This window comes from Parasteatoda tepidariorum, chromosome 6 (genome assembly GCF_043381705.1).
Source record: "Parasteatoda tepidariorum isolate YZ-2023 chromosome 6, CAS_Ptep_4.0, whole genome shotgun sequence".
NCBI lineage: Eukaryota > Metazoa > Arthropoda > Arachnida > Araneae > Theridiidae > Parasteatoda > Parasteatoda tepidariorum.
In genome coordinates, this window is record NC_092209.1 from 10,014,557 (window position 1) to 10,027,710 (window position 13,154).

General features: G+C 27.8%; 1 protein-coding gene across 1 annotated transcript in view; it reads right to left on the reverse strand.

Annotated features, from left to right (window-relative positions):
* Positions 1–6,071: 6,071 nt before the first annotated feature.
* Positions 6,072–13,154, reverse strand: part of LOC107454204 (clathrin light chain) — a 14,626-nt gene continuing 7,543 nt past the window's right edge. Inside the window, exons 4-5 of the mRNA XM_016071314.3 lie at positions 11,805–11,916; positions 6,072–6,734 (exon numbers count right to left, since the gene is read on the reverse strand). Of these exons, the coding sequence (XP_015926800.1) occupies positions 6,551–6,734; positions 11,805–11,916 (296 nt within the window). The 3' untranslated portion in view covers positions 6,072–6,550. The remainder of the gene's footprint in view (positions 6,735–11,804; positions 11,917–13,154) is intronic.

Genomic DNA, 13,154 nt, shown 5'->3' on the forward strand with positions numbered 1-13,154 from the left:
AACATCCCTGAAGATGATCCGAAGACATGCCATTACAATTTTGATTCTCTGCAGAGGGTATGGCAACCCCGCTTCGGTAGCCCGACGACCTGCACGTGAAGTCGAGCACTTTACGGTAGAACAGTTTAACGAAGACCAATATCGCAAACCCTCGGTTCCTACACAGACTGATCCAAGTGTTCGCCCACCCACACGTTGACCGCAGCCTGCTGACCCGCACGCTGACTTTGGAGACCTGCTGGGAACCGTGTTTTAACGATCAGTCCACTGCAGGACTAAAAGTAGCTAGGATATTTTTTATATTAAAATGGTAGCTAAGAGAAGAAATTTTTTACTATTCACCGTGTGCAGGTGTGCAAGAGTAGGCCTTAGCATCATTAAAAAAAAATGTTCAATTTCATGCAATTTCAACTTAAATTCTTGTAATTTGATATAAAAAAATTTGAAACTAACTTTAAAAACGTGTTTTTTCTCGAAGTACAAATGTGATTCATCTTACAAATGTGATTCATCTACCCAAATAAATCGCATTACAAAAAAAAAATTTTTTTAATTTAGTTTTCTTTTTTTTTTCTTCTTCGAAATTCTTTTTTTGGCACTCCTTACTCGAATTTTTAATATTTTAAACTCGTCATCAGCGGTGAAATATAAATAAAATACTTTTAAAGAGTTAATTCTGTTTAAATTATTAAAAATATTTTTAAATAAAAGGCAAGAAGATTCGATTGGATAATAAATGACTAGGTAATACATACCACATTACGAATTGNTTTCTAGTACATACATTTCATTATTTCCGTTCAGTATTTATTTAAATGAATAATAAAAATAAATAAATAAAATAAATTATTTTTTTGAAGAAAATTATACTGCGTTAGGTTGGTCTTTAGTTTTTATATTATTCAGATAAGCAAAGATTCCACGATCCCAAAAAAAAGGCAGAGATCTTTCCACTTTTTTTAGGATTTCTCGTATCAGATTTAGTTAATAGAACCGTTGATAATCTTGCGTAAGAAGCGTAATTCTCTTCACATTTAGCGCAGTATAGCTTATCCCGGATCTTGTACCAATGATTCTTAAATTCAATTTTAATTCAAAAGTGCAAAACTGACTTTTTTTAGATTAAAAAAAGTATTTTTGTGAATTTGCTTATCATTTGAAATGAGATAAAATTGTACAAAAATTATTCTACGGATCATGGGCTGGAATCTTATAGGCACCAGGCAAAACGTGCTAGATTTTCGTGGTTTTCCTCTGCATGTAAAACATATGTCGTTTAGTTCAATCACAAATTTTTAGTTTGTCCTAATGCTTGATCTAGGCGTTCCCTTGCATTCTGGGTTTGGTTAAAAATTACAAGACTACGGAGTTGAATATAATAAATAAATAAAATAATTTTGATATATATCTTCACCAAATAATATATCCAAAAAGCGCAAGGGGAAAAAAATCATTTCATATTAAAAAAAGTAGAAGAAAATTTATATTTTTATCAAGTAGATATATTTCTTCGATTAACTTCTACTGAATCCTTTTTTGAATAATAATAAAAACTATTTGTGCTATATTTATTTATTTTATATTCCAAACTAATAATACATAATTTTAAGGTAATGTAAAAAAAATCACAATTTGTGGAACAATGCTTGGAAAATGAGAGAAAAATAATAGAATAAATCTTCGGTGGTGCAACTATTTTATGTCAGAAAAAAAATTGCCATCAAGTGAATTTTTTTTAGATTCAATTAAGAATTCAATTTTAACTGTCAGTTAAGTTTTGCTACTAACGTTTAATAATAGAATAATTAATGTCGAAATGTCGACGAAGAAATTCGTAAAACTTAACATGTGTGTAACAGAAACAGCTGACTTAATTTTTATATATTCTGTGCACATATTTATATTACCAAAAAAAGTTCCTTTCTCTCTTTTTCGCTGAAACAAATAAAACGTGATTATTTTTAGAAAATAAAACTATAATTGGAAAACAAATGTGTCACGAGGTTAGGCATTTATTTTTTCTTAAACGTTTCTAAGCGTTGTTCATTATCATTCCTAACACCTAAGATTTGTAGAAAAAAAGATGCTTAATCAAGTGATAAATTTCATTGCGTCATGTTATTTCTCTTACAATTACGCAACTTTTTAATAAATATGCTTATGCGTTTTTCGTATTGCGTGGTATTTAAATGCTACTGAGAAACGTTTTTGAAAACATGTATTATAAATTAGATTTATTTTAGCTATACAAATACGCTTATATGTTTTCCGTAATGTGTCTGCGTAGTATAAAATTGCTACTTTTGAAACACTTTTTTGGAACCGATACAACTTTTTGAAAACGATAATATGTATACTAAATTAGAATATTTATTATAATTACACAAAATTTTCGTATTGCGTGGTATTGAATGCTGTGAAAAACAGTTTTTTGGAAAACATGTTTACTGCATTTGGTAAATATACTGAATACGCTTTTCGAATTGCATAGTATTGAAATGTTTCATACTAACAAATTGTTTGAGAACATGCTTACAGTATTACCTGGTTTATTATAACTACATAAATATTCTTATACACTTTTCGTATAGCGTGGAATTGAAATGCTGATGAAAGAACTTTCTTGAAAACATGTATAGTGACTGATTCAGAATGTTCATTTTAACTACACAAACATACGCTGTTCATAATGCGAGTTTTTGAAAACGTGTATGATTTCAAATAAAAAAAATCAACGAGAACGACAAAAATTTTAAATGAAGATTTTTATGTATTCGTTATTTTTCTATAATAAGCTATACTTTTTTGCAAGTTTCGGAAATCAATTTCTCTTAATACTTTTCTGAAATTCTGTTTTAAAGCAAGTATTACTGCAGTATTGGCAAGGAAAAGAAAATACTTGTCAAGTCACGTTTCTCGAAAACCTATTGTGAAAAACGTATGTTATTTTCTTAATTGCACGGCAGTATACTGATTCTAAAGGTTTAATATTATAACTTCAGCGCGCATTTTATGGGCTAACGCTTTTAAAATGTTAACATGTAATAAAATAATAATAAATTTATTCTACATAAAATTTCGCATACTCCTTAATGTAAAGCATGCGATGCAAAGAAATCAAAACAATGTGAATAAAGAACAAATAAAATCATAGAAATGGATGTTTTTCTGCTTGATTCATTTGCAACTCCAAGTATACCGAAGTATTCTTATGAAGCGTGTAGATCTCAGGTCTTTTAATTCTATCGTTGAGTTGTTTATAACTTAAATGTCATTATGGTCAAAATCATTTTAAATGAAATGTTTAAGCACCAATTTCGCCATTTGACAGAAATCTAACGGTCATTTAGATTCACTCTTTGGCGCAATCCTGTCATTTGTTTGCATTTTGATAGTATGAAAATGTTTTTCTTTCATCAGTTGTAATTTCGTAGCTTACCTGAGCTCATTTTTTTCTCTACTTTAAATTCACCATGCAGATGAAAGAGAATGTGCCAGGATGCATTTCTCTCGTGATATAGTCCTCTTAAATCACTCACGTAAATCTAGTAGGGCAGGGATAGCCTGGTTGCTAGAGCGTTGGACCAACGTTCACAACGTCGTGAGTTCGATCCCCACCGGAAGAAGACTTTCCGTGTAGTAAATGGTGATTGGTGCACGCTAAATCTGTTGGGTTACCAAGTCCTCCATGTTCCTATAACAAATTGTACCTCTGGGGTATCGAATTAGAGATTAATCGTTCTCTGATTCAGGTCGAAACTACGATCTGTGGATGATGGATGTATGAATGGGCCCACGATCCCATAAACGGGCTTTAACGAGTGTGTGGCTGAAGTCGTATTTTTGGGCATAGATGGTGTCACTGTAAAACAACAAAAAACGAACCCTCTGCCTTAAAGTCACTTGGTATCACCAATCAGGCTTCTTTTTAACTGCAACTACTGTGGTACTTTCTGCGGTTTGTGGTTGGCATTGGTGGGTTAAAACCGTGAGCGGCAAACTGTGACTCGCGAATGACATGTGACATTGCATTTGGTTTAATAAGTACAGGAGAGCAAACTATTAGTATTATACATAGATATACATCAAGATATTAGCACATTCTGTACTAGGAATTTCTAAATGGCTTGTTTTTGTTCAGCAATAATAAATAAAAATTTGCAAGATTAATTGAATGAGCAAATAAATATTTTCACTGCAAATCCACCGCTTTTATTTCATTTGCTTTCGAAATTTGAAAAAAAAATGAAAGGCGGAAATCTGATAAAAAGTGGAAAAAACTCATTCCTGTATTTTCCAAAATAAATTGTACGTCAAAATTATTTTTATGTACTGGTGGGCAATATCAGTACTTTTTAAAATATTAAAACGATTTTTCAACAAATGGAAAATATCTTTTCACAAAGCAGGGCAAATTAGCATCTTCGGAAGTTAATATATGTTCTGGGAAGAAAAAAATATGGTGACTCAATTTTTGGAGGAAAAAAAATCCAAAATCTTGTCTACATTACTGTTGTACTCCAATTTTTATATTTAATAGATCGTTTCATATGCTTAATTTATTTTTACCAAAATGTTTTTGTAAACATAAATATGAAGAAAAAAAAGTTAATTATTTTCTTAGGTTAGCAATGTTAAAAACTTCGTTTTGACACAAGATAGTCGGAATTGAATGTAGGGGTTAATGGTTGAAGTCCACAAGCTGTACAAAAGTTTTAAAAACAAATCCAAAGTAAAATGTATATTAAAAATTTATCTTACTAAAACACATAAAATTGTTAAAATGGTACATGACGTAATAGGTATAGTGCGCAAAATAAAAACGGACCAGCCCAAATAACTTTTGATCTGATCTTCACATTCTAAGATTCAAATCTTAATGGTTCCAGGGGGGTGAACTCAAATACGTTGATTAATAAAAGCAGATGATGTTTCAAGTTATGAAATCAGACACAAGAACAGACTTTCTCTGAACAAATATAGCTTTTTTTCCTAGGGTTCGGATTTCTGAACCCCAAAATATATCTGGAAAATATGGTCCCAATAGTTTGGTCAATAAAAATTTCAATAAAATGTGAAATTTTTATAACAAATAATTGCAATCGATGTTAAATTTATTTACATCGAATCTCAATAACTGATTACTGTTACTGACAAATCTGAGACTGGATAAGTAGAAGTTTTCTGAAATTTTTTTTTAATTGCAGTTTTCTTCGATTATTCCCGTTTTAAAGAGGCAAAATAAAATTCCCTGACAATTCCAGGCTTTCTCTGACCCATGGGAGTCCTGTTACATGAATTCATTTTCCAACCAAAACTCTGAATATATCGAATTCTTCACCAAGGTAAGCTTTTTCAGGGTGCATAGCCAAATCTTTGAATCAAAAATAAGCACTTTTTAAAAACTTTTCAAGCACTTTACAAAACTTTTCAAGCACTCAAAAATTTTTTATTCAATCAGTGATATCATTGAAAAACAAAAACTTTTTATAAACAGTTTTAGCTTTAAAAAAAAAAACCCAAAAAGAAACATACGTAAATCGAAACAATCATTACTTTCCCACATCATCGAGTAAATTCAACTTGACCCTGAACTCAGAACAAAAGTACCCGTACCCCCTACGTCAAAAAAGTGTTAGAAGTAAAATAAAATAAACAATAATAAAATTAAAATAAATTAAAAAGAAAAACATTTCATAAGGATCTGATATTCTCCATCCGAATTGGAGCACTCAGGTTTCGGTTTCAAGTGTGCGTGCATGCGCAAGTCATAACGTGGGTACGACATGAAGGCCGCGTGAACGTAGCAAACACTCCATTTTTAGTGAATTGCATGGGATCAACCAGATATCACTGAAGGGAGAAAAAAAATTATTCGGGAAAAAATACCACTTTTTAGAAACGCCAGCTGAAAAATGCACCTTTAAAAGCTTTTAAAAACAAAATCCCCAAAAAAGCACCTTTAAGTACTTTTTACAAACGCTACGCACCCTGTTTTTTATCACCTTTATTAAGACAATAACATTAGAAGTATTTAATTATTTACAGCATTATAAATAAGACAAAGAGACTTATTACGGTCCAATAACTTTATTCATATATGGCTACAAATTCTACTGAAAGAAATACTATTATTAACATTATATTTTGTAAAGACATTTTCTAAATAACATTCAAAATAAATAATCATAATTCAACAATGAGTAGGATAATTTTAACAGAATTTTTTTGCATGCCAATCCAAACAGTATATCCAACAGAGCTTAATAAAAATAGAAAAAAAGTATTTGGAAATGCTAAAATTCACAAGTAACGTACACAATGATAGCGCATTAAATGCCAACTGGGAAGGAGGAAAAAAAAAGCAGGTTCCGTAAACGAACTGAGGATTAATGAGTTTTCAAACATCAAAATTCATTTTCAACATATCTTACATGGAATGCTCTTATATTACTTTTCACGAGTGAATCGTATTGAAGATCTATACTGCCAAGAGCTAAGCTCTGAAAAAAAAAGTTCAAAAAAGATTAAAGATTAGACAATTTGCACATTAAGAGGATTTGCGGGGTGGCATTGGCGATTGCTTAAGCTGCAGAATGATAGACCTCATGCGAGAGGTATCCTTGGTACTTCGGGATGATTTGGGGTTGAAGTCACAAAGGCGAGCGATTCTTTCCCACTCTTGACCGGGTGACTCCGCATCTCTATCGGCAATCCATTCTTTCTCAGCATTTCTGAAACACATTTCAATATATGTTAGAAAAATAACAACAACAAAAAGAAACATTACATTAAAGAACATATAAATTTAATTAATATAAATTTCAAGCATAAAGCAGACCTGTAAAATCCACAAGTTATTACCCAGGAGTTCTCAAATATTCAAAATAGAAGCTGAATTTATGTTTCAAGATTTAATTAAAAATGGTTTTGACTACCACAGCACATAATCGAATCGAATATAAACAAATATAGACAAAAAAGAGCTTCAGACTTTGTTAACCAACAGAAAGTATAAATTTTGTTTTCTTTAACTAATTGATATTTATATAATTTTTTTTATTGATATCCAATAAATCTACTAGTTACGAAATTTGTAAAACACTTTCAAGCATTAAAGATACTTACACCGCTAAAATTTAGTTCACTTGGTTCAATAGAGTGCACTTATGAATAAAATGGAACAAAAAAAATATTCAAAAATATTTAGTAACTGAACAGATAAAATAATGAAATTGCAATTATATAATTCACCACAGGTTAGCAAGGAGGAACTAGAATCCTTCAAGTGTAGAGGACATCTCAGTAACAGCAAAATCTTAAAAAATATTTGTTCGCTCAGTTATTAAACCACTGCCATTGTAATTATATATTTTCTTAATTTGAAATAATGTGAATAAAAGACAATTCTGACACCAGAAAACAAATAACAGGAAAACTAAAAAGTAACAAGAGTGTGACTGAAAAAAGATAGATGGCCCATTCAGTCCTCAGCTTTCCAGTCGTGTTTCCATAAACTCTTAGAAAAGATTACAGGCCAGAGCTCTCTAGACAAGCGCAGTCCATCAGTTTATGAAGGTTGCAGAGCAAGTAACACGGGGAAAGTACATTTCTGGTGGAAATGCATAGCAAGGAAGTCATTACCAGTTGAAATACTGCTACAGCTTTCATTTGAGGCTAGACTAGAATATTTTAAATACCTTTCCACCAGGATTTCTGGTAGTTCCTATCTGATAATTATTCTTATTTTATGTAATGATTGTAATTATTATGGACTGCCAGTAGTTCCAGGTTGGCAGCTTTTATAAAGGTATGACAAATGTAAGTTAAAATTTTGACACCAAATAATACTTAAGCAATTTTTTATTTATGTTAAAAGTATTAACTGTAAATTCACACATAGTACAAGTAATTCAAATCTTGATACTTTTTTCAATAAATAAGCAGAAATAAATTTTCTTTTAAATTGTAACTATGATATTTATTTTTTTAAAAAATATTTTGACACATGATTAAAAACAAAAGCTGTTATAAGGGGCATAATTAAAATATATATATATAAATATATATAGAGAGTATTAACATAACATTTTTTCTATTAAGTTTAGGAATTTTGAATCATTAACATATGTCATATTAACAAATTAGATAATTAGAGAAAAATATATTTTTTTTTCTTTTATTAAAGTCTTATTAAAAGTTTAAAAATGATTTATTTAATTATTTGCTACTTATGAATTTCTATTTTATTATTAAAAAGAACAATTAAAATTTAATCCTGCAAACTTGAAAATAAATTTATATATGATATTATAAAAAAAAATTAAGCGCAATTTTAATAACACCTACCAACAATATTATTCAAATTTTAAATAAAGTAGAAATTTTTGTTAAATTTAAACTAAAATATTTTTAATATAAGTTTTAGCTTTAACACAAGTCAATGACTAATGCTAATTAGTATTATTATATAGTCTATAATTATGTTTAAATATCTAATTATAAAAAGATTTTCAGACACAAGACCACAAACTCGAGAAATATATATAAAAAAAGAATAAAAATTTTAAAAAGGAATTTAAGTTTAATTTCAGGTGATTTAAGTAATAATACTTTAAATTAGGATTAAAGGAGTGTTTAATAAAATCAGTTTTTATGAAAAAACCTAACCCACATGGTGATTTTCATCAAAAAATCCAATTTTACCAAAGAATAAAAGAGGTTTTTCATATGATTTCCAGAATTATGCATATTAAATTTAAGAATAAAATATAGATAGATAAAATTATTGCTAATGTAACACAATGTCAAGTGGCCGGTTTTGAAATAGAAATAGACACTTCATTTGCTTTAAAGTTAATAAAAGGAATTTTTAAAAGCACTGTAAAATTATACATTCATGGAATATAAATGCACAGATTAAGTAACCTTAGCACATACTCTCTCAATTTGTATTTTCCTGTTCCTCTCTTTACGTTATGTGCCTTACGAATTTGAAATGAAATTTATCAACTTTTTAATTACGAAAAAGGATAAATTTTACATTTGTGTTGCAAGCATTTCAACTATATTATTTTAAAAGTAATAAATATAATTCAAAATTTAAGTAATAAATATAATTCAAAATATAATTATTAAACATAATTCAATTTTATTAGATTTATGAAACAATCAGTTCGTAATTTCAAAGAAAAAACTTAATTGATGATTACAAAGTAAATTGTTCGGAAATGCAATTTCAACTTGTAAAATATGAAAAAACAATATAGGTTTCGTCTCGGATGGGTCACCTTTGGTTAAGGATTAATTACGATATTTTTAAAAAAACTTGGTACTAGAGGGAGAATTTACTTCTGATAGATGATTAAAGACAGAACACGAAGCATTTGAAAAAGTTTTTATTAACGACCCCATTTATGAAGCAAGTTAAAAAGTATAGAATTTCATCTTCATTCATCTAGGGATTTAAAGTTGATTCTTTTAAGCTTCTATAAATTTTGAAAAGTGCACAGTAGGAAATGTTTGGCACATTCTCAGAAATAAAAATTGGAGGATAAAAAAATAAAAAAAGGAAAATTGCAAATCGAAGGAATAATGACATGCCTGCATTTTAAAAACAATCCATCCAAGAAACATTTTGTGTACAAGCATAAAACCTCTGTGATATGATTACTGATTTTTAAAAAAATTACTTCAATAAAAAAGTAGTAAGTTTAAACTAAAAATAAGATGTTCATTATCAAATTAAAAAAAAAAAGACACTGAAAAAGAAACAATCAGACAACAATGATTTAGAGATCAGAACATCGGGATGACATTTAACATTAATATGGATGGAAGATACAAAAGCAGTTTACAAATATCAAACAATGCACAGTGATGACTATCTTAACAATGAAAGATTACGAATATTTATAACACAAACACCAACCATCAATTTAAATACTCAACAAATATTATTGCATACATTGATATTTCAATAAAAATTTCCATAGATAGATTAAATTTTATTATGTTGAGATTACAGCTTAGATAAAAATGCCGACTGCGATGATTTCAATAAAAACTAGATCAATTCACTTAATGTTTTATAAACAGAGTAAACAAGACAAAAATGCAACTTTTATTATAAATTAGAGCCTCATTAAGATTAAAAATTGAAGTCCCTTCGATTTAGAAAACCAGCTCCTAGTGTATTTCCTGATTTGATAATTACAATTAACAAAACACCTGCAATCATATGTTGATTAAGAAATTAATTACATCTCATTCTCTGAACAGAAATGTTTTAAAAATGAAATTTTCTTTATCTATAACAGAGGTAAATCTGGTATTTCTTAAGAGTTCAAATTCTGTGAAAAATAGCTACGTAAGTATACTGTGAAAAACAAATTTTTTTATTTTTATTTATTTAACTTATTTATGTATTTTAACTAAATTTTCAAATATAGAAAAATTAATTGAGCAAAAGATTGAGTATTTTTTTTTTTTAATTATGTAAGAGTTAAGTCTAGCAAATTGCTTATAAAATTGCCTATTGAGAGTGGATAAAAAAATTGCATAACACTTTTTTTACCTATGTTTTTTCTATTCCGTTTAAAGGTGTTTTTGCTATTCAAGCATGAAGTAAATGTTTTAACACTTATGAAAATTACTTTTTATAATGTAGAAATACAAACAAATTGGAATCTTAATATTAAATATATTGGATTCGGCTAAGGAATAGTTTAAGTAGCAAGAAAATTTTTGAAGGGGTCTTTATTTAACTTTATTCACAATTTTAATGAAAAATATCTAAACAGATCTAATTCCCTTTCTGATTGACCTCTAAACAGATGAATTTATAAAAAGTGTTAGCATTTTCACCTTAAAATATTATACAGAATCTTATTTCTTACATATCAATACTTAAACATTTTAAAAGCTTAACTACAAACCATAAAATTTTTTTAAAATTTTTAAACTTAAGCTGAAGATATGAAGCCATACAAAGCAATGTTGAGCGTTAAAGATAGAAAATAGAAGTAAAAGTGAACTTACTTAGATTCTTCCCTGTTAGCATAGTAAAAAAGAAATTATAAAGATAGCAAGATTTTAACAAAATGATTTCAGCAACCACAAAACATAGCATCATAAATGCACAAGAAACTAAGAACTAAAGACTAAAAAAGTACGTTCGAGCAAAACAGCTGCATTTACACATAACAATGCTTTGAAAACAAAAACTAGCAATGAAAAATGAAATAAAACATAGGAAACTTAGTAAATTTGAAAACACTACACTAAGCAATATATAAATCGAAACATTCCAATCAAATATTTTATATAAAAATATTGAAAATTATGATTTAAAACAAATTAACTACTTAACTATTAACTGCACAAGGAACAGGAATAAATTTGAAGGGACAAGATTCATATAAAAACATTTGATTTAAAATTTTTTAAATAACTATGAAAGTAAATAATAACAAAGATTCAAATTTTACATCACTTTAAAGAAGAACTTGAAAGTTTCATTAAAACTCTTTCAAGACCTCCTACTACGAGAGTGTTTTGCAGATTCAAAGTGATGTACAATGTGAATTCCACAACACAATTTCTTGTTTTTATTCTTATTATAAAGCTTAAATACAAAAGTAAATCTTAATAATTTAGTTCATGGTAGTAAAAAAACTTTTTTTTCTCTTATCCAAAACAAAAATACAAATGTTCTTAAATTATATAATACTTCAAGCTATAAAATATCCTAACAAGAACATTAAGTAACACCCAGTTTCCAAAAGATTTTCTAAACAACTCACCTATTATTCAATTTAGATTTTTCAATCTGTTCTTTGTATAAAGCATACCAATCATCCAATTCTTTTTTTGCACCTTCTTTAAGCTCTAATTTTTTCTTTTCCTCTTCAGCATCTGAAGAAAAAAACTTATTCTTTTAAAAAATGAAAACAATTAAATGTAAGTTACACCATCTTGAAACATCATTTCATTAAAAATTAAAATGCAGAATTTGAAACTTTCAAATATTGTAGCAAAGTTGGTTGGTTTAAACCATGATTTAAGTCAAAGCAAATGTCTTTTAAATAACTAAATTTTCCATTATTTAGATAAGATAAATACCTTCAGCTTAAATAAAGCCAAATAAAATAAATATTTCCATTAAATCTTTGTAATTTGGAGTTTAACCACAAATGTGTGTTATTGTATGTACACCTACAAAATGTGATTTTTAAATGTATATATATTTATTGCTCTTTGACAAAAATAATTTTTTATATAAAGTAATTGATGTTGGTATATTTAAAGTCAAGCTATAATGTCCTTAAAAATACAGAACATCACAGACTGTGTTCTGATAGTTTTTAAAACTATTTAAAAAATGTAATTATAGGACAAGCATAAATGGGAATGAGAGGCTTTTTTAAATTTTATTTAGCAGGTTAATAAATTGAAAAAAATAAGTTTATACTTTATTGTTAAAACATACTTTTACTTCACTATTCATTATTTGATGTGTACAGGACTAAAAATGTCAAATGTAGCCCATTTAACACTTTTAGACCTTTTCATCATTCCAAAATATGTTTTAATAGAAAAAAAAAATTACATTTTACATGCTCCTTTAAGTGAAAAATAAAAATATGTATTTGTTCAATTGAAAATAAAATAGACATCATTACTTTTAGTAATAAATTTACAGTAATGTTGTATAAAGAATACTGCTAACTAATGATATTAAATAGTATCAAATGTGATATTTTCATTTATATTGATAAAGAACTCCCTTTGATACTAAGCTTTTATTTTCATGTTAAGTTTAAAAGTAAAATATAAAAGTATACTCCTAATTTAGTTATTATTTGTTTATTCTGGTATCTTTTGAAAGATAGTGGATATTTTTTTCAATTATTTAATGATAATAATTAGTTTTTGCAGTTATACTTAATAATAGCCTTATTACTTTTAAAAGCGACAAATATTATATTTAACACTTTGTTTAAAACAAAATAAAACCTGATTTCAAAAGAAAAAAAAAGGGATTATTATCTTTTTCTTCCAATTCCGTATTGCGGAATGGTTCATTAAAAGCACTCAAATAGTATTAATTTTAAAGAAGGCTTGATAAACGATAAGTTTTATATATATATATA